General features: G+C 38.7%; 1 protein-coding gene across 1 annotated transcript in view; it reads left to right on the top strand.

Annotated features, from left to right (window-relative positions):
* The first annotated feature begins 589 nt into the window (after window positions 1-589).
* LOC133071621 (bifunctional heparan sulfate N-deacetylase/N-sulfotransferase 3) overlaps window positions 590-23,427 on the top strand; it is a 166,568-nt gene continuing 143,730 nt past the window's right edge. The window contains exon 1 of the mRNA XM_061164139.1: window positions 590-1,642. Coding sequence (XP_061020122.1) covers window positions 620-1,642 — 1,023 coding nt within the window. The 5' untranslated portion in view covers window positions 590-619. The remainder of the gene's footprint in view (window positions 1,643-23,427) is intronic.

The following is a 23,427-nucleotide window of genomic DNA, read 5'->3' as shown; positions in this document are numbered from 1 at the left end:
ACATTTTATAGTAATTTTTATATAATTACTGAGATTTTCTAAAAAGTAGAAACTAGTGTCTTAATTGTAGCATTTAATGAAATACATCCAAACTTTTATGAATTTTCAGTATATGTAATTAACCACAAATAGTTTGAACCTATATTGCATGTTGTGACAGTGTATGGCTCAGGTGACATGTCTGTGGCATTAGGTTTATATAATCTATACAATTTGATCCAAAGCTCAAAGAATAAAAGGAAACTCCTTGTTAATCCAGTGCCTTTTGTATACTAGGGGTAGAGACTTCTGCCCCTAGTTCAGTGGAGCCCTTCCCTCTTTCCATTCCTCCCTTGTCCTCATTCAGATTTGGGAGAAGAAAAGATAGGTTTTTTTAATTAGCAGACACCAATTCATCTGCCTAACAGGTTGCCACTTGTGCCAGGATAAAAACGTGCTCATTTTAATGCTGCAGATTGAATGTTTAATATTCTATTGTATCTTATTCTACTTTTCAGACTATATTTTCTGTGAGTCCTGATCAAGTGACACAAATGTGCTGCAATGGTGACATAAACTATTGACTGAAACTGGAAAAGTATCTGAAACATCATCTTTTCTTTTCTTCTTTCATTTTTTTATGGTGCTTCTGTTGGAACAGTCTGAGGGAAGTATATGCAACATGAGTTTTATCATGAAGCTGCACAGACACTTTCAAAGGACAGTGATTCTGCTTGCCACATTTTGTATGGTGAGCATTATTATTTCTGCTTACTACCTGTACAATGGCTACAAACAGGAAAGTGAACTGTCGGAGATGGCTTTGGAAGTAGATTGTGGGGACTTGCAGCACCTACCATACCGGCTGATGGAAGTGAAGCCAGCGAAGCTGTCTGATACCTCGAGGTCAGACACCACGGTCCTGGTGTTTGTGGAGAGCCAGTACTCATCGCTTGGTCAAGACATCGTTATGATCCTAGAATCCAGTAGATTCCAGTATCACATTGAAATTGCTCCTGGCAAAGGGGATCTTCCAGCCCTTACGGAAAAATCTAGAGGCAAATATATTCTCATTATTTATGAGAACATTTTAAAGTATATAAATATGGACGCTTGGAATCGAAGTCTTTTAGATAAATACTGTGTTGAATATGGTGTGGGTGTCATTGGATTCCACAAAACTAGTGACAAGAGCCTACAGAGCTTTCAGTTGAAAGGCTTCCCTTTTTCTGTATATGGAAACCTCGCAGTAAAAGATTGCTGTATTAATCCTCATTCTCCACTGCTTCACGTGACCAAATCTTCCAAGCTTGAAAAAGGTTCTTTACCTGGAACTGACTGGACTGTTTTCCAGATTAATCACTCTGCCTACCAACCAGTAATATTCGCCAAAGTAAAGACCCCAGAAAACCTGTCTCCTCCCATCTCTAAAGGTGCTTTTCACGCCACTGTCATACATGACCTGGGGCTCCATGATGGAATTCAAAGAGTTCTCTTTGGCAACAATTTGAACTTTTGGTTGCACAAGCTTATCTTCATAGATGCTGTTTCCTTCTTGTCAGGGAAGAGGCTCACTTTGTCCTTGGACAGGTACATTCTCGTGGATATTGATGATATTTTTGTGGGAAAGGAAGGAACAAGAATGAACACCAATGATGTTAAGGTAAGGCTCTTTATCTCAAAGTGTGGTTCATCTCTCAGTAGGTTTGTCTAGGCCTAAGGGATTTCCTGGGACAGAGGATTTTTATTTTATTGGGAAATTCTTAGGCAAACTGGGATGAGTTGTCTACCCTCAGCTATTTTTGAGATATGGGGATATATCCCAGCCCTAGAACAGCTAAGTAGATAATCTATTTTTCTGTGAATCAAGGAAAAAATGAAGAGTGTACTAAAGGAGTGAGTGTGGCAGACTCCTGAATTGCATTTCTATGTGTATTCAAAGCTACAGGACAGAAACCACTTTGTTTAATTACTTTCCAGAAACTGTCTACCTCTGCAAATGATTATGAATCTGAGATGTTAGTCCATTTAAATATGAAATCATGGTGAATTTGTTTTAATGAAAATAAATACTCCCACAAATTTCAAGAATTAAAGATCTCATAAGTAGCAAGTTCAGATGTTTTGGGAAGTTAAATGTACAACTCATTTTCTCTTATTACTTTTTTTGAAATTCTGAAAATTAGCACTACTAAATGTGGAGAGTTATGAATACACAAGCATACTTATTCACATATACACATAAGGATTTACATTAATTGTCAAAATTCATTGAACTTGTGGTTCATACATGAAACCTATCATTCTACATTTATATTGGATTAGATTTCTCATTATGTAAACTGCTGCCCTTAGATAGAAAATGATTATTTGAAGATAGTTGATTATCATTGTGAAGGTGTTTTATTACATAATGTGACTGGCTGTTTAATATTAATGGAATTTAAAATTAAAATGATCTACATTCATCTTAGTTTCACATTCAAAATGCCATTGGATTCTATCTCTGTTATACTACATATTGATTTCACATAAAAGTGAAAGGAAAAATTTGATACATAATTTTTTATTCTGTACAGTTTTGACCTTTTGGTAAAATACAGAGTACTGAATCAGATGGAAAAAAAGTCTTGAAACTGCATTCTTTTCTCCAGACACTGAGCATCTGGCAAATAATAGTAATGTTCATCACACTACTTAAATGAGCTAAGGATACCAGAAGGACTATTAAATGTTACCATGAGAGTGTGAACACTGAAAAGAAAAAAAAGCTTTCATATTCTTGGTAATATTTTAGACTCTTCCTTTTAATTCAATATAAATTAATTAATAAAAAAAGTTGTTCTTAAGTTTTCATTAGTCTTTTGAAATAGTCTTTGAAAGTGTAGCTAAATTAAAACTGAGCTGGTAGTTTAAACATTTATTATGTCCTTGAAAATTATAAACAACATATAATTATTTCTAATTTTTCCATTCTAAAATATTATGATAAAAATGTTTTAAGGCTTTATATCTGAAATATGTCTTTAAATCTGCCAAACTATGTTCTTATATAATTTAAAAATAAGCTAGATAAAACTCCAAATTTTTATGAAACTCTACTATATTCTCTAAAGTTATACAAAATACAAAATGCCTTTGGTGCTTTCAAGGTTTAGCCATTTTTAAGTGGTATAAAAAACTAAAACTTCACTGAATAAATTCAGTAAGAATTTAACATTGTAAAATATTTTATGAATTGCTCACATTTAGATAGGAATATACTTTATAACCAACCTAAAGGCTTAAGAGAAGCTATGTTTTTAATTCTTTGATTTTGATCTACTTCTAAGAGGTATCTGTGATTGTGTCTCAAAATATTGGTCTAAACATAATCATTCACCCATTCATTCATTTGTTCACTGATTCATTCTATAACTAGTTATTAAGCATGTCCTACATGTGAAATATTTTTGGTGATATGTAAATAGAGTGAAAGTCGCTCAGTCTGACTCCTTGTGACCCCATGGACTATACAGTCCATGGAATTCTCCAGACCAGAATATGGAGTGGGTAGCCTTTCCCTTCTCCAGAGAATCCTCCCTACCCAGGGATTGAACCCAGGTCTCCTGCATTGCATGCAGATTCTTTACCAGCTAAGCCACCAGGAAAGCCCAAGAATACTGGAGTGGGTAGTCTATCCCTTCTCCAGCGAATCCTCCTGACCCAGGAATCAAACCAGGGTCTGCTGCATTGCAGGTGGATTCTTTACCAACTGAGCTATCAGGGAAGCCCAATATAAAAGTGAAAGTGAAATAGAATAATAGAATCATGCACCTTGGTCTTATCCCATTAGAAGAGAGGGTAGAGAGAGTACAGTTAGAGAAGTTCAGGAAGCACACAGTTGAAAAAACTGCTGAGCACCTTCCTGCTTAGCACTTGGCATAGCCGTGTGATATGCCAGCCATGGAGCCAGGCACTGGGGATACGAAGAGTAATAAAGCACGGCTCCCCCTTGATCAGGATACCGCTGTCTCGTTAGGGATGGGGCGGGAGTGATAAATACATAGAGAGCTTGCAGTTTGGTGAGCACCATACTAAAGCTGCCTGTGTGGTTTTATGCACGTGACGTTGTGTGAAAAACCTATGCTGTGTGCTGTGTACCAGGACTATTAAGTCCTACGAAGCGGGACAGGCTGAGAAGGCAAACCAGAGTGATAGGATGATTTCAGAGGCTGCAGCGACGGCGTTCAGACAAAAGAAGGTGATTTCTTGAAGCTAGGAAATAAGAATAAGAATGGAGAGAGAACGACCAATTTAAGAACTACATAGAAGGTAAAACTGAACAACTTAGTAACTGGGTCAATGGAGACAAAAGGGGATGTGACCAAGAATGACAGTAAGACTTTTAGCATAGTTGAATAGAGTTTCCATGTGGTTCAGCACTCCCTCTCCTGGGCACATACCCAGACAAATCTATAATTCAAAAAGATACATGTACATACGCCGTTGTGTTCATTGCAGTACTGTTTACAATAGCCAAGATATGAAAATAACTTAAATATCTGTCAACAGATGAGTGAATAAAGATGTGGTATATAAGGACAATGTAATATTATTCATTCACTAAAAATAATGAAATAATGCCATTTGCAGCAATATGGATGGGCCTAGAGATTATCATAATCAGAGAAGTCAGAAAGACAAATACTGTATATCACTTATATGTGGAATCTAAAATACAACACAAATGAATACATCTATGAAAGAGAAACAGATTCACAGACATAGAGAACAGACCTGTGGTTGGGAGTTTGAGATTAGTAGATGCAAACTATTATATGTACGATGGATGGACATCAAGGTGCTACTGTATAACACAGGGGACTATAATTCAATATCCTGGGATAAATCATATTGGGAAAAATATGAAAAAGAATATTTATATGTACAACTGAGTCATTTGCTATACAATGGAAAACATGATATTGTAAATCAACTATACCTAAATAAAAATTTTTTTAAAGTTAAAAGATTTCTCATATAGTTGAATAACAGTTGATTATTCCAACAACAAAGAAAGAGGAGAGAGCAAGAAGGTCATTGGAGGTCATGGTAAAAATTTCAGTTTTATTGAAGTGCATCTGGCGCATACAGGTATACAGATGTTTAACAAGTAGTTGGCTCACTAGAGAAGTCTGGGTAGCAAGTGTAGTTTTTGAAGTTACCATTCTGTGTAAGGGATGGTTCAAAGCGAGAAAGTATGGGAGATCAGCCAAGGAAAATGTTTATAGAGTGATAAGAAAAAAAGATAAAAAGATCGAGTACAGAATCTTGAGGAAAATCATCTTTCAGAAAACAAGTGGAGAAAGATAATCCCATGAATAAGAATCAAAAAAAACAGTCAGAGATTTGAAAGTTATTATGCTATACAAGCCTTGGGAGTAAGGGCTTCAGTGAGGATGTGAACAGCCATACAGAATCTATCATCAGTGTCCACTGAGGCAAGAACTGGCGAGTTTCCTTTGGCAAAAGACACAGGTCACTGCTACTGCTGGGGACTCATAAAAATCCAGGGTAATAGAAGCACAGCTGAAGTCAATTCAGGAGTAAATTTAAGGTTTAAGATATGAAGAAGGAGAGCATGGAGTGCTCAGTAGAGAAATTTTGATATAAAAGAGAGAAGAGAAATTAGCTGGAGTGTGGACTGGAGTTCGAGTAACCAACCATCCTGGTTTGCTTAGACTAAGCGCATTCAAGGCTACAACTCAGTCCCAGGCAGACTGGAATGATGGATGTCCCTAACTAACTAGGGTAAGGGGAGGATATTTTCCTAGGAAGAAAGATCCAAGAGTAGGTGGTCTAAGAAAAGGTCATGGATGCAGTGGTTAATAGTCCATAATTAACAGAAATATTTTCATCAAGCTCTTTTATTTAATTATTACCACTAAAAAACAAGCATTATATGGTCCCCATTTTATGTATTAGGAAAACTGAAAGGAATGTGAGGAAATTGAAGGTGACATACTATGAAGTTTCTTGCAAAATTAGAAAGATGGTGCATATCACATAAATTTTAATAAGAATGCTAATCACTGCAAAAGTGCTTTTTTAGCTCACATGGAACAAAAAACTGTTTCCTCATTTAACTGGGAGATAAGAATTAGCAATGCAGTATCAGTGTTACCTGCCTTGCTATTGAATAATATGAGCATATTTCAAAGAGCCTCAAAGCTAAGAAGAAACTGACATAGCACAAAACACATGACTCTTCAAGAGGAAGAAAATAAATAACAAATCTAAGGGGTTGTCTTCATTAGCTACAGAGCTATGCCACAAGCCATAGCCCTTAAAGAACCAAAGAACATATTAAATAATTTAGACATTAAAATACTCTTCATAGAGGCAGTATTACATTCAGTAAAATTGAAGTCAGGATGTGTATGTGTGTGTGCGTGTGCGTGTGTGTGTGTGTGTATAATTGATCTATATGGACAAGACATGTCTCAAATTTACCTTGGGCTAGTTTTGTGATGTTAGAAAATTCAAGTTCCTAGTGTTCTAAGATCTTCCTCAAACTTCCTGAGACTAGTGGTTCTGGGGGGGAAAAGGCTTTTTGGAGAAGGAAAGTGATATATAAATAGATGCTTCTCCCATTAAAGCATTTTGAAGTTCTACATGAAAGCCCAGCATGATGGAGTGAATACTAACAATTTAAATTCTCTCCTAGAAGAATGAATTCACTCTTGGCCTAAGGTTCATTGTACCTTTAGACTTAGACCACGCCGTGTAGTGTTTTAGCCCTAAGATAGATGGGAAGTGGAATGGGGGGAGGCTGTGATGACAGTGGTCTTAAGGGTTTTACTGAACTCTGTGCATCTGTGCTCTCAGCAGATAAAAGAGCTGCGTATCACTCTCGTGGCTACATTTCTCCCTCCTCCTCTTTCTGTATTAGGCACACACACTCTTTTCAATTTGACAAACTTTTCTAACATCCGAGAGAGAATGAAGACCCAGCCCGGCCGTATCCCCAGGCGCCTGAGCACAGTTACAGCGGCTCAGCAACCTCCCCATCCTCACTACCTAACCCTTCCTTCTCTTTCCTCACACTGCACTCTTCCTTAGTTTGGCTGTTTGTCGATTGCCCCTTACATTTTGTAAGTGGCCTCTTGAGAGGACAGTTCTTCAGTCTTTAATAAAATGCTGTGAGTGATTTTTATCATCATTTTTCTTGCTAACTGAAGGTCCCAAATGCTTAGGGAAAAGAAAGTGCTGGAAACAGAAGTAGGAAGCCACAAAGCTCTGAGGAAAAAAAAAACAAAAGCTCTGAGAAGTCAGTGGTATCAGGCTCAGAGGACAGAGCTGGCTGGCTTCTCAGTCGTGCAGGGGGGCTGACACCCCGGAGGCTGAAACTGGAAGCTTCATGCTGCCTGACTTCACCCTCTGATAAGAACCTTCCCTGCCCCAGCTGAGGTCAAGCCAGAGGCTTCATAAAGTCACTGAAAAAGAACCTAACACACCAGATGTTTGCAGGGAAAAGGCAACTGCAATCAATTGTTCTGTCATAAGCAGAAATAGAAGGGCAACAAATTTCACCAGATAGTTCACTGCTGACAGTGCTCTGGATGGATGTCAAGACCTGTACATAGCACCAACCTTTTTTCCCCCTATAAACCCATATTTCTTTAATTCCTTTCCATTATCTCTGATGTTTCTTATCTCGTATTTGCTAATATCCACTTTAATTGCATTATGCTCTGGAAGCATGTGTTTCATACCAGCATTTTCCATCTGCTAGAGTCACTTTATGACTGGATACAGTATTGCTTCTAAGAACATATACTGTACAGTCAGGGTATATCTATTAGCTCATCTTTGTTACCTGTGTTGTTCAGAGCTTCTATAGTCTTCCTGTTTTGATCTCTCTTTTTTTTTTTTTTGGATGAAGGGGAAGGAATAGAGTGGACTAACTGATGTTACCAAAGGTGGTGTGTTTAATTCTCCAACTCTGATAGTGGATTGTAAATATATCCTTGTTTTTCTGTCAGTTGTTACCTTACCTATTTTGAAGCTGTTACTTAAGTGTGTGGTTTATATGTATTTATATATTATTTTAATATTTTATTATTCTATGGCTACCTTAATAATAGTAGAGCTACAATCAGCTTTTTATGGGGAGATTACTATTTTAAAATTTTACTTTATCTCATTTTTATATTTGCTGTATCTTCTCTCTTTACATTATGAATCAGGTTTGATAACAACTCTCTATGGAATTTTCCTATTTATCTACTATGTCAACATTTGTCTTTTAATTGATATGATCAGTCTACATACACTTAAATATGATTACCAATGTATATAAAAGTAATTTCGGCTGTCTTATTTTGTGCTTATATTTGTCCTACTTGTTCTGTGTCTTCTTCTCTTTCTGTCCTTTTTTGCTTTTACTGTCAGTTTCCATTTTCTACCTATTCTTGGTTTGATATATATATGTAATTTCCACCAGTGGCTTCTCCAGAAATTTAAACATATGTGCTAAGCAAGTGCTAATATTAATATTCTCACACCTCGGTCAACAAGTGCTGGCTACTTTGTCTCCAATCATGTCTGTTTTCCTTTGGCTGATGAGTCATTCTTTTTTCTAAATATATTTTACTGAAGTATGTGTGCATGTGTGTTAAGTTGCTCCAATCATATCTGACTCTTTGTGACCCTATGGACTGTAGCCTGCCAGGCTCCTCTGTCCATGGAATTCTGCAGGCAAGAATACTAGAGTGGGTTACTATACCCTCCCCCAGAGGATCTTCCTGACCCAGAGATCCAGCCCATGTCGCTTACATCTCCTGCATTGGCAGGCAGGTTCTTTACTACTACCACCACTTGAGAATCTGATTTACAATGTTGTGTTAATTTTTGATGTATAGGAAAGTGATTCAGATATATACAGATAGATAGATGTATCTATATGTGTATGTTCTTTTCCACTATGATTTATTATAAGATATTAAATATAGTTCCCTGTGCTATACAGTAGGACCTTGTTGTTTATCCATCTAATATAAAATAGTTTGCATCTGGAAATCTCAGACTCCCAATCCTTCCCTCCCTGAGCACTCGGATGAGCCATTCTTGTTATGGATGTTAACTGCGTTCAGTTCAGTCACTCAGTCATGTCTGACCAATTCTTTGCGACCCCATGGACTGCATGCCAGGCCTCCCTGTCCATCACCAACTCCCAGAGTCCACCCAAACCCATGTCCATTGAGTCGGTGATGCCATTCAATCATCTCATCCTCTGTCATCTCCTTCTCCTCCTACCTTCAATCTTTCCCAACATCAGGATCTTTTCAAATGAGTCAGCTCTTCCCATCAGGTGGCCAAAGTATTGGAATTTCAGCTTCAACATCAGTCCTTCCAATGAATATTCAGGACTGATTTCCTTTAGGATGGACTGGCTGGATCTCCTTGCAGTCCAAGGCACTCACAAGAGTCTTCTCCAACATCACAGTTCAAAAGCATCAATTCTTTGGCACTGAGCTTTCTTTATAGTCCAACTCTCACATCCACACATGACTACTGGAAAAACCACAGCTTTGACTAGATGGACGTTTGTTGGCAAAGTAATGCCTCTGCTTTTTAATATGCTGTCTAGGTTGGTCTTAGCTTTTCTTCCAAGGAGCAAGCATCTTTTAATTTCATGGCTGCAGTCACCATCTGCAGTGATTTTGGAGCCCAAAAAAATAAAGTTAACTGCATCGTGTCTGTTTAATCCCAGATATTAGACATTTTGCTTTTACAATCATCATGATTTAATTGGATTAGCCTACTCTTTTTCCACAGGTAAGCCAGAGTGATGTCATTAACATACAGTTCAGATCATGTCCCTCTGCCTAGAACCCTCAGTGACTTCCAGTGTCAAACATGATAATTGCCGAAGTTCTTAGTCTCCTCTACCCTCTCTGTAGCTCCCTGATCACGTGTCCTTCTCCACTCCTCTTCACTCTTATCCCCTCCACGGTCCCTCCTGTTTCAGGGTTTTACACTTGCTGTTCTTTCTGACTTGAATGCTTTTCCCCCAGATTGGTTCATGGCTCACTTTGGTGTGAGCTAAATTGCTTCTTCCTCACTTCTTCCAGGTCTCTATTCAAATGTCACCTTCTCAGTGACATCTTCTCTGACCATTCTCTTTTTTTTTTAATTTTTTTATTAGTTGGAGGCTAATTACTTCACAACATTTCAGTGGGTTTTGTCATACATTGATATGAATCAGCCATGGATTTACACGTCTTCCCCATCCCAATCCCCGCTCCCACCTCCCTCTCCACCCGATTCCTCTCGAAACATCCCACCCTCGCCTTCTCCCACAGAGTTCAAAAGTCTGTTCTGTATTTCTGTGTCTCTTTTTCTGTTTTGCATATAGGGTTATCGTTACCATCTTTCTAAATTCCATATATATGTGTTAGTATGCTGTAATGTTCTTTGTCTTTCTGGCTTACTTCACTCTGTATAAGGGGCTCCAGCTTCATCCATCTCATTAGGACTGGTTCAAATGAATTCTTTTTAATGGCTGAGTAATAGTCCATAGTGTATATCTACTGCAGCTTCCTTATCCATTCGTCTGCTGATGGGCATCTAGGTTGCTTCCATGTCCTGGCTATTATAAACAGTGCTGCGATGAACATTGGGGTGCACGTGTCTCTTTCAGATCTGGTTTCCTCAGTGTGTATGCCCAGAAGTGGGATTGCTGGGTCATATGGCAGTTCTATTTCCAGTTTTTTAAGAAATCTCCACACTGTTTTCCATAGCGGCTGTACTAGTTTGCATTCCCACCAACAGTGTAAGAGGGTTCCCTTTTCTCCACACCCTCTCCAGCATTTATTGCTTGTAGACTTTTGGATAGCAGCCATCCTGACTGGCGTGTAATGGTACCTCATTGTGGTTTAACAAGTGGTGCTGGGAAAACTGGTCAACCACTTGTAAAAGAATGAAACTAGAACACTTTCTAACACCATACACAAAAATAAACTCAAAATGGATTAAATATCTAAATGTAAGACCAGAAACTATAAAACTCCTAGAGGAGAACATAGGCAAAACACTCTCCGACATAAATCACAGCAAGATCCTCCATGACCCACCTCCCAGAATATTGGAAATAAAAGCAAAACTAAACAAATGGGACCTAATGAAACTTAAAAGCTTTTGCACTACAAAGGAAACTATAAGTAAGGTGAAAAGACAGCCCTCAGATTGGGAGAAAATAATAGCAAATGAAGAAACAGACAAAGGATTAATCTCAAAAATATGCAAGCAACTCCTGAAGCTCAATTCCAGAAAAATAAATGACTCAATCAAAAAATGGGCCAAAGAACTAAACAGACATTTCTCCAAAGAAGACATACAGATGGCTAACAAACACATGAAAAGATGCTCAACATCACTCATTATTAGAGAAATGACCATTCTCTTTAAAATTGCAACCCCCAAGCCTTCTCATCTTTTCCTGCTAATTTTTTCCCCTGAAACTTATGATCATCTATAACGTGCTGAAACTGGCACACACATGCCCACCAGGTCAACTGTATACATCTCTTCCCACATGAGGGTAGTATTACCACAAAAAATGATAAATGATACAAATTCAGGCTTTTTTCTTTTCAAAGAGCTGGTCTTAAAGGTTTACAGCACACAACTAAACAGACTCTATGTGATTACTTATTTTTGTTGGTTTGTGACTTTGGCTACTAAAGTGTAAATGCCGTGGGGACAAGATGTTCTCTTCTGTCTGTTCACTGAGGAATCTCCAACATCTAGAATTGTGCCTGGCTCCTTATATACCTGTTGAATGACTGAATCTCATTGTTCCTGGAGCTTACCCTTTAGATGTACCTTTAGTGAGTGTATTCATGGTAAACTCTCTCCGATTTTATGGTATGTAAATATCTTTATTCACTCTTGTCTTTGAAAGATAGTTTTCTTGAATTTACAGAGCCTCACTGATGCTTTCTTCATGTATAACAATCGCTGCTCATATTTGGAAGCATAGGGCTTCCTAGAAGTCACCTGAATGTTTGTGGTGGCAAGATGTATCAGAATCCCCCCAGGCCCTAATTGTTTTATAATTGTCAAAAAAGTTAGGCAATTTGGAACTGTTGTGAATGTTTATGAAATGTTTCTCTCCCTTTCTTTTAGTTTGGTAGAACACTTATTTCTAAATTTGATATGTGATTTATAATATACAGGAAAAGAATCATTCTCAATATTATTGTCAAGATCAAATAGCCATAGTGTGCTAGCAACTATGAAGACAATTATATGAAACAAATAATTTCCTGAAAATAATTTTTGGCAGTAACATGGGAAAATAAGAAAATAGTTTAGCAAAGGGAAAAACTTTTGTATCCATAATCTACTTCAACTTACATTTATTAAATTTGTTACACTGTGAGATGTATCTCTATTATTATTAATATCAAGGAGACATCTGTTACACAATGACATTCTAAAATGAGTTCTAAATTATTTAAAGGAGACAAAATGCTATTTCTGAACACCACAGGAATACATAAACAGAATATCTGGTGACTGCTTACATTTTTAAAGGTCTGATATGGTGACTCCTCCCCAAGCAGGATAAAGAGCAAGACAGTCGTAGGTGATACAAAAGCTCAACCAGGCAATGACAAGCTTGGGGCCGAGCAGGAGATGACAAGAGGAAAACTCTGAGTACAGATTTAGGTGCCAGAGATATTCAGTCCACTTCAGAAAATCAACATCTACTCCATCAAAGTGCTGTGATAAGGATTTCAAGGGGTACACTGATGAACAGTGAAACACAATTATTTACAAAAGAAGTGAAGAAAGGAAAAAATTTTACTGGGCTCTTCCTTCTTTGGATTGATTTTGCAAATACTGCATAATTCTTAGGAATAAATCAAAATATAAATGGATCTTTTTTTGTATTTCTGTGCTGATGGCTTATAGGTCCATAAAAGATGCAACTATTTTATAATGATATGTTTTGGGGTACTTAGTTAAGTTCAGTAGCTCAGTCACGTCCAACTCTTTGCGACCCCAACTCCCAGAGCTTACTCAAACTCATGTCCATTGAGTCAGTGATGCCATCCAACCATCTCACCCTCTGTGGTCCCCTTCTCCTCCCAACCTTCAATCTTTCCCAACATCAGGGTCTTTTCAGAAGACTCAGCTTTTCGCATCAGGTGGCCAAAGTATTGGAGTTTCAGCTTCAGCATGAGTCCTTCCAATGAATATTCAGGACTGATTTCCCCCCAGGATGGACTGGTTGGATCTCCTTGCAGTCCAGGGGACTCTCAAGAGTCTTTGCCAGCACCATAGTTCAAAAGCATCAATTCTTCGGTGCTCAGCTTTCTTTATAGTACAATTCTCACATCCATACGTGACTACTGGAAAACCATAGCCTTGACTAGACAGACCTTTGTTGGCAAAGTAAAGTCAATGCTGTCAAGATTGGTCATAACTTTTCTCCCAAAGAGTAAGTGTCTTTTAATTTCATGGCTGCAGTAACAATCTGCAGTGATTTTGGAGCCCCAAAAAATAGTCTGCCACTGGTTTCCCCTGTTTCTCCATCTGTTTGCCATGAGGTGATGGGACTGGATGCCATGATCTTAGTTTTCTGAATGTTGAGATTTAAGCCAACTTTTTCATTCTCCTCTTTCACTTTCATCAAGAGGCTCTTTAGTTCTTCTTCACTTTCTGCAATAAGGGTGGTGTCATCTGCATATCTGACTTTATTGATATTTCTCCCGGAAATCTTGATTCCAGCTTGTGCTTCATCCAGCCCAACGTTTCTCATGATATACTCTGCATATAAGTTAAAATAAGCACAGTGACAATATACAACCTTGACGTACGCCTTTTCCTATTTGGAACCAGTCTGTTGTTCCATGTCCAGTTCTGACTGTTGCTTCCTGACCTGCATACAGATTTCTCAAAAGGCAATTCAGGTGGTCTGGTATTCCCATCTCTTTAAGAATTTTCCATAGTTTATTGTGATCCACACAGTCAAAGGCTTTGGCATAGTCAATAAAACAGAAATAGATGTTTTTCTGGAACTCCCTTGCTTTTTCAGTGTTCCAGCAGATGTTGGCAAATTGATCTCTAGTTCCTCTGCCTTTTCTAAATCCAGCTTGAACATCTAGACATTCACAGTTCATGTACTGTTGAAGTCTGGCTGGGAGAATTTTGAGCATTACTTTGCTAGTGTGTGAGATGAGTGCAATTGTGCGATAGTTTGAGCATTCTTTGGCATTGCCTTTCTTAGGGATTGGAATGAAAACTGACCTTTTCCAGTCCTGTAGCCACTGCTGAGTTTTCAAACTTTGCTGGCATATTGAGGAAAAGTAGGAAGTCAAGAAACACCTGGAGTAACAGGCAAATTTGGCCTTGGAGTACAGAATGAAGCAGGACAAAGGCTAATAGAGTTCTGCCAAGAGAACACACTGCCCATAGCAGACACCCTCTTCCAACAACACAAGAGAAGACTCTACACATGGACATCACCAGATGGTCAACACCGAAATCAGACTGATTATGTTCTTTGCAGCCAAAGATGGAGAAGCTCTATACAGTCAGCAAAAAACAAGACTGAGAGATGACTGTGGCTCAAATCATGAACTCCTTATTGCCAAATTCAGACTTAAACTGAAGAAAGTAGGGAAAACCACTAGACCATTCAAGTATGACCTAAATCAAATCCCTAATGACTATACAGTGGAAGTGAGAAATAGATTTAAGGGGCTAGATCTGACAGACAGAGTGCCTGATGAACCATGGATGGAGGTTCATGACATTGTACAGGAAACAGGGATCAAGACCATCTCCAAGAAAAAGAAATGCAAAAAGGCAAAATGGTTGTCTAAGGAGGCCTTACAAATAGCTGTGAAAAGAAGAGAAGCGAAAGGAGAGAAGAGAAGAAAGAAAGAAAAGACGAGAAGGAAGATATACCCATTTGAACACAAAGTTCCAAAGGATAGCAAGGAGAGATAAGAAAGCCTTCCTCTGTGATCAGTGCAAAGAAATAGAGGAAAACCTTAGACTGGGAAAGACCAGAGATCTCTTCAAGAAAATTAGAGACACCAAGGGAATATGCCATGCAAAGATGGGCTCAGAAAAGGACAGCAATGGTATGGGGGTATTTAACTACTCCCCAAATAGGTTGCACAGAGTACATACATTGTTTTGTGTTTTATATTTATTATCATTTAATTCTCATTAAAATAATCCTATAAAGCAATGACTATAAGTACATCAATTCATATGAATAAACTGAAGTTCACAGACTAACTAAGATTAACTTGCCTAAGATCTTTCAACCAGCAAGAGGCAGTCCCGGGATACAAAATGTGGCTTCACCTGCTCCACAAGCTCAGCTTTCCCACCACACACTGGTCCCCAGTTTCCTCCTAAGACAGCAATGGGGTGTCCGTATCAAATCCTTCCTACCAAACTCTGTAGCAAATTAGATCCAAGACAGAGTCTATTACAGCTTGATGGGTCATATCTGAAGCTCTGCCCTGAATTTAATTTTAAGTTTGGAACAATCAGTTACTTCTTGAAATGCCTTGGACTCAAGTAACTGCAATGATTTGGCCAGGGCAGATTTTACTTGAAAATGTGAGTTAAGTTCACCTGCCTATGCACCAAAGTTCTTCTTTCTAGGGACTTTGCCTGCAGTTCTGGTTACTGTTACCATTTTAGCAGTTTTGATAAAATTAGGGTTGATATAATGACAGATACTTTTGGTGCTAGCTCAATTAAAGAATGGAAATTGCCTGATAATTTAACTTTTTCTCTCTGTATACACTCAGATTTTACAGTTCCTATGATGTTTTAATGTGCTTTATACAGGCATTCCTAGTATTTTTTTAAGCACACAAATTTTTTCAAATGAAGTAAAAGCTGGTATGTTATCTGTTGGTCTTTGCGAAGAGTGAATTAATAGCTAAAGCACTTTTTGTATTCTTAACTTTTATGGACTGTCTATGCATAATGGTGGGGAAGGAAATGGCAACCCACTCCAGTGTTCTTGCCTGGAGAATCCCAGGGACAGGGGAGCCTGGTGGGCTGCCGTCTATGGGGTCACACAGAGTCAGACACGACTGAAGCGACTTAGCAGCAGCAGCAGTATGCATAATAAAACTATTATTATTATTAAGAGTCATATTAAATAAGTCTTAAAATCACAGTATGAAGGGAGGGGGATCGGGATTGGGAATACATGTAAATCCATGGCTGATTCATATGAATGTATGACAAAACCCACTGGAAAAAAAAAAATAATAAAAAAATAATAATAATTAAAAAAAAAAGAAAAAAAAAAAGAAAATAAATTATGAGATCTACTTGACATTTATGGACTGTTTATAAACAGACCAAGGAAATATACCAAGTAGTTTCATTAAGCTTCTAAGTGGACTAAAATTTTTAAACTGTTAAAGTTTACATATTGGAATTTTACCTTAAAAGATTAGGTGCTTTTTCATTTTCATATTAATAATCTAAATGATTGTAAATAATAATTGCTATTAATTATACCAATTGTTAAAAAAGCTGCATGTTTGTTTCCTTTTGTGGCTGTAATGAATGACAACTTAGTGGCTTAAAATGACCCAGATTACCATTTAACGATTCCAGGGGCCTGGGGCTCCACACAGGCCCCACTGTGTTAGGGTCCAGGTATTGTCAGCGCTCTTTCTACCTCACCTCATCTATCTTCCAGTCTCTCCACATTCCTTTGCTTGTGTTCCCTTCCTTCATCTCCAAAGCTAGCAACAGTAGATCTGTGTGCCTTTCTGTCATAGCCACGTCTCCCTCTGATTAAAACCGGGAAGGTTTTCCACTTTTTAATGACTCGTGTGATCAGACTGATAGACCTACACAATCCCTATCTCAAGGTCCTTCACTTAATCACATCTGCTAAATCCTTCTTGCCATGTAAGTTAGGACTTCCCTGGTGGCTCAGACGGTAAAGCATCTGCCTATAATGCGGGAGACCCAGGTTCAATCCCTGGGTTAGGAAGATCTCCTGGGAGAAGGAAATGGCAACCCACTCCAGTACTCTTCTTGCCTGGAAAATCCCATGGACGAAGGAGCCTGGTAGGCTACTGTCCATGGGGTCGCAAAGAGTCGGACACGACTGAGCGACTTCACTTTACACTTTACTTTTGTGTAAGTTACCATATTCACAGGGTTCAGGGCTTGTGCGTGTGCATGTTAAGTTGCCTCAGTCGTGTCTGACTCTTTGTGACCCCATGTCCACCAGGCTCCTCTGTCCGTGGGATTCTCCAGGCAAGAATACTGGAGTGGGTTGCCATGCCCTCCCCCAGGTGACCTTCCCAACCCAGGGATTGAACCTGTACCTCTTATGTCTCCTGCAGTGGCAGGCGGGTTCTTCACCACTTGTGCCCCCTGGGAAGCTCTCATGTCTCAGGGCTTATGACGTGTTTATCTTGGGGAGAGAAGGGGAAGAAGGAGGCATTATTCTGCCACAAATTATGCTCTTCCTGTAATCATGTCCGCAATTCTTACAGCTGCTCAATCCCCAGAAAGACTTTATTACTCTTCTCATTGGGAAATGAAACTTTGATGCCATCAGTTCAGTTCAGTTCATTCAGTCGCTCAGTTGTGTCTAATTCTTTGAGACCCCATGAATCGCAGCATGCCAGGCCTCCCTCTCCATCACCAACTCCCCGAGTTTACTCAAACTCATGTCCATCGAGTCGGTGATGCCATCCAGCCATCTCATCCTCTGTCGTCCCCTTCTCCTCCTGCCCCCAATCCCTCCCAGCATCAGGGTCTTTTCCAATGAGTCAACACTTCCCATGAGGTGGCCAAAGTATTGGAGTTTCAGCTTCAGCATCAGTCCTTCCAATGAACACCCAGGACTGACCTCCTTTAGGATGGACTGGCTGGATCTCCTTGCAGTCCAAGGGACTCTCAAGAGTCTTCTCAAACACCACAGTTCAAAAGCATCAATTTTTCGGCACTCAGCTTTCTTCACAGTCCAACTCTCACATCCATACATGACCACTGGAAAATCCATAGCCTTGACTAGACGGACCTTTGTTGGCAAATTAATGTCTCTGTTTTTTAATATGCTATCTAGGTTGGTGATAACTTTCCTTCCAAGGAGTAAGCATCTTTTAATTTCATGGCTGCAGTCACCATCTGCAGTGATTTTGGAGCCCCCAAAAATTAAGTCTGACACTGTTTCCACTGTTCCCCCATCTATTTCCCATGAAGTGATGCCATACCTATGGTCAAATAATTAATTTAACCTTCTGAGTCAACAGTAATTAATTAGGGAAAATTAAGTTATTCTGCTCATAAACTTTTCCTATCCCTTACACTCTAGAAGTTAACACCAGCAAGCAAGTAACCCTTTATTCACTTGGGCAGTTTAAGAAACTTAGCCTCCAAAGATTTCTCAGTAGAAGTAGATGTATGACTATCACCAGTTTACTACTTCAGTAGTTTCTAAAGCCATTTTTTCTAAAAGTGCAGGTATTATGAGATCAACTAAAAGACTGTAATAAAAAAACCAGTTTATTAGGACTAATTGCCATAAGCACTGATCATCAGTTTTATTACATGCTTTTTCTCTTTCCATTTTATCTTCTTTGACATATCTTGTGTTCTTGCACCCACCTCAGTCCTTATTTTATCACTTTACCGCCTTTAGAACCCATCCTCTGATCACCCCAATCCAAGAACGACCGTGGAGTTCTGGCCCATCTGCTTATCCCTTCCCTCCTCTCCCTGGCCTTGATTCCCTGGTGTTTGGATTTGCACAGCACTGCCTCATTCTCTCCCCCTTTAGATTTACATATTTATTTTTACGTAACTCACTGTCTCTATTTTTCTCTCTGAACTATATATACTGAGTAGAATCAGCTCTCCAGAAAAAGAAAAAAACTGCATGTAGAAATTGAGCCAGCTGGTTAGGGCATTGAACAATCATCTATGTGGGGGGAGAAAGCTCTTCACTATTCTGTTCTTTGTCTTGGATTAAATAATCTATATACATCAGAACAACAAATAACAGCCTTTCCTTGTTCAAAAATCCTAAAAAAACAAGGTATTTGAGTCCACATAGAAAGACAACTTACTTGATACTTTTGAGTAATTGAATTGAGTGGTTTTGAAAAGAAACCATTTAAAGATTAGAGTTGCTGTCATCAGAACATCTTGTATCCTGCCACACTTGGATTTCTGATCTACTACTGAATAATACCTTTAAGAGGTTTTGTGTTTAACAAAATTTTTAACAAAAAATTACCTGACAATATTTTCAAGAGAAAGAAGGCATTGTAATGAAGGCTCATTTTAACTATAGTGTATTTTGCTATTCAAAATATTTTTGCATAATTTGCTAATCTGCTTTAGAAATGTAAGAAACATTTGAAGAGAATAAAGAGAGAAGAAAAAACACTTCCCCAGTCTTTGACACTTCTTAACTGATACAGGAGCATTGCCATTGGTCTGACTGAGGGGCAAATGAATAATTGAAGAGGAAAGCTGTATTTTTTCATTCTTGTTAAAACTTTATTGCTAGAATTAGACTTCCAAAATTGCTATCACTTGCGACCTCACAAGAACTAATGAGTACTCAGTCGCCATTCTCAGTGAAGACCCAGTATGTTACATTCAAAAATTCTGTTTCCCTGAATGGGATCAGTCTCTAATGGATGCCAGTGACAGAAGGCTGTTCATCAACCCTTCAGGGTAATTCAGAGCTTTAGCAGATGCTCTATACTTGGCAATTAATACAATGTCAGTGTAACATCTTCAAGAGAAGGGCAGCCTAGGATGGTGATTCACTGGACATCTTCCTTTTAAGCCATCACGTTCTCACGCTGGCTCGCTATTATAATCAAATGCCTTTAAGGAGCATAATCGTTACAGAACTTAACTTCCCCCTTTAAGCCCCTGTGTATGACGTATCAGCAGTTTATAGCTGTATTTTATTGTTGATGAGCCTAAAGCAGAGATACTTTTAAAGTCACCAGTGATGAATCAACTTGTAACTTGTAAATTAACAAAAAGCAGGGTGCTATATAGTTTTTTTAAGGAACAATCCAAGAATTTTCCCCTAATTTCATCTTCTTGACAATCTTTCACTCAGAGATGTCTAGATGTATTTCGTTACTTATCAAAATGAAACTATTTTCATGAGTTTCCAAATCAAAAGTGGCAAAATAATCATTTAAAATGCTTGTTTAAACTGCAGATTTCACAGTCCAACACTCACATATTTTTCCTTGGTAGATCTAGGGAGAGCAAAGGAATCTATGTTTCATATGTTCACTTAGATGATTCTAATGTAGATGGCAAATGTGCAAGTTTGGAGAAATACTGGTTTAAATAAAGTGCATTCAGTATTACTGCAGGATACAAAGACATGGGTCCTATTACTTTTCCCGGTAGAAAAATGTTAAATTTTGCATAAAAATAGTTAATTGAGCATATTTAAGCACTTATATAATGGAAGCAGGTCATAACAGAATTAATAGCTTGGCAACTGATTTCAACCCAACGCTTAGAGAGTTCTTATTTTGAGCCATACAGCAAGACTGTTCAACACTTTAGCCAATGTGTATACACGTGAAGCTTCTTATGGATACAGATAGAGTGGATTTTACATGAAGGCACAGGAAGCAGAAGATTTGAGGAGGTGATTCCAGCAAATTGATAGCTTAGTATGGCCTAGTAAGATGACAATGGATAATTTTAACATAGTAAATTAATGAGAGGTACGTTGTTTCTGTGATCTTTCAGGAAGAAGGATTATGGGGGCAAAGAGGGCCATGAGCAAGAGGTTTATAAGAACTAGGATGAGAAGTGGTCTTGGTTGGGGAGGGAAGAAAGGGGAGGGACAAAGGACAAAGAAAGTAAGCAGGTGGGGACATATAAGAGTGGGATGTATTCTTTGTGTTTGAAGTCTAAGTGAATGTGCTTATAATACAAAACCAAAGGAATCACAAAGGTTTGGGCTAGAGGTACCCCACCAGATGATTTTAAAAATCATTCAAAAGGGGAATATTTTTGAATGAGGAAAAGAATTTTATCTTAGAAAGCTTTAAACATTTGTCTCTAAAAAACTACAGTTAGAGTGGGCTACCCTTGTTTGTTCATTTTCTCTAAAACAAAAATAAATTTTGTTTTCAGATACATAGATAATACATGTACTTTGTAATAAAAGCAATTAAACAATGTAGAAAACTATAAAGAGAAAAGACAGAAAAAAATGTTTCCCCTAATTCCCACTAGAGACTGAATTTAGTCATTCTTTAATGTTTGAAAATCCAAAAGGTAAAAATTTTTTCATTAATTTTTAAAATTTTATCTTTATTTAATTGTGAGAGCAAATTACCATGGTCACATATGTTTACATCTCCCTGCAATGCAGGAGACCTGAGTTTGATCCCTGGATTGGGAAGATCCCCTAGAGAAGCGAAAGGCTACCCAGCCCAGTATTCTGGCCTAGAGAATTGCATGGACTGTATAGTCCATGGGTCGCAAAGAGTCGGACACGACTGAGTGACTTTCACTTCACTTTTCACTTTCATATTTATTGTCCATTTGTATTTCTCTTTGGGGAATTGCCTTTTGTCTATTTTTCCATTACGGTGCTTTTGTTACTGATCTATAGGATGCTACCTCTTTGAAAAGAAAAAGATATCAGTGATGATCTCCCCCTTTCCTCCCCAGTCTAACATATCATAAATTACTTTCATTCACTCATGTAATTAAAGGGAGGACTTACTTTCCTTATATTTATAGATCTCTCTAACTAGTTATCATTTTGCCTTATATTTCACGTTCCATAAATAGAATACTATGTTTTCTACTTGGTAAGGGCTTCCCTGGTAGCTCAGTCAATAAAGAATCTGCCTGTAGTGCAGGAGACCTGGGTTCAATCCCTGGGTTGGGAAGATCCCCTGGAGAAGGGAATGGCAACCCACTCCAGTATTCTTGCCTGGAAAATCCTATGGACAGAGGACCCTGGCAAGCTACAGTCCATAGGATTGCAAGAGTCAGACATGACCTAGCGACTACTTGGTATATAACACATATGCATAATCCAAGAAAACCTCATGAAAATTCTCACAAATTAGACTGAGACTCTCATTAGTATCAGAGGGACAAAGCTCATGCAGCCTCTTTCAAAATACACCAAGTCTCAGCACCTCACACTACTCCTGCAACGACAAGCTCACTGACGTATATGTAACCACTCAGAGCCTCATTCTTCCCACCCATGTAAGGATGATAATGAAAATAACTGCACCAGCTTTGCCAGAGAGCCTTTGTGAGGATGTGGTAAACCTATAATATGAAAGAACTTTATAAATTATAAATCATTATCTCTGGGTTTGTTTTGTTCTCTGAGATGAGAGAGTTAGATTTAAGCATTGCGAAGGCTTCTGCTAGGTAACTATGTGAGATTTTTTTAAAACATTACTATGGGAAGCCCATCATAAACTGATTGGAATATAATAATTATATGGTGAAGTAGGATGAGCAGAGGGCCGTCCAAGGTGGTGCTAGTGGTAAAGAATCCACCTGCCAATGCAGGAGATATTAGAAACACAGGTTCAATGCCTGGGTCAGGAAGATAGCCTGGAGAAGGAAATGGCAACCCACTCCAGGGTTCTTGCCTGGAAAATTCCATGGACAGAGGAGCCTGGCAGACTACAGTCCATGCAGTCTAAAAGAATTCAGTTCAGTTCAGTTCAGTCGCTCAGTCGTGTCCCACTCTCTGTGACCCCATGGATTGCAGCACGCCAGGCCTCCCTATCCGTCACCAACTCCCGGAGTTTACTCAAACTCAAGTCCATTGAGTCGGTGATGCCATACAACCATCTCATCTTCTGTCATCCCCTTCTCCTCCCACCCTCAATCTTACCCAGCATCAGGATCTTTTCAAATGAGTCAGTTCTTTGCAACAGGTGGCCAAAGTTTCAGGTGGAGTTTCAGCTTCAGCATCAGTCCTTCCCATGAACACCTAGGACTGATCTCCTTTAGGATGGACTGGTTGATCCCCTTGCAGTCCAAGGGACTCTCAAGAGCCTTCTCCAACACCACACTTGAAAAGCATAAGTTCCTCGGCTCTCAGCTTTCTTTATAGTCCAACTCTCACATTCATACAACACTACTGGAAAAACCATAGCCTTGACTAGACGGACCTTTGTTGGCAAAGTAATGTCTCTGCTTTTTACTATGCTGTCTAGGTTGGTCATAACTTTCCTCCAAGGTGTAAGCGTCTTTTAATTTCATGGCTGCAGTCACCATCTGCAGTGATTTTGGAGCTCCCCAAAAAATAAAGTCAGCCACTGTTGCCACTGTCTCCCCATCTATTTGCCATGAAGTGATGGGACCAGATGCCATGTTCTTAGTTTTCTGTATGTTGAGCTTTAAGCCAAC

This window comes from Dama dama, chromosome 17 (genome assembly GCF_033118175.1).
Source record: "Dama dama isolate Ldn47 chromosome 17, ASM3311817v1, whole genome shotgun sequence".
Lineage (NCBI taxonomy): Eukaryota > Metazoa > Chordata > Mammalia > Artiodactyla > Cervidae > Dama > Dama dama.
The sequence above is the reverse complement of the archived record's forward strand: the minus strand, read 5'-3'. Positions and strand labels throughout refer to the sequence as shown.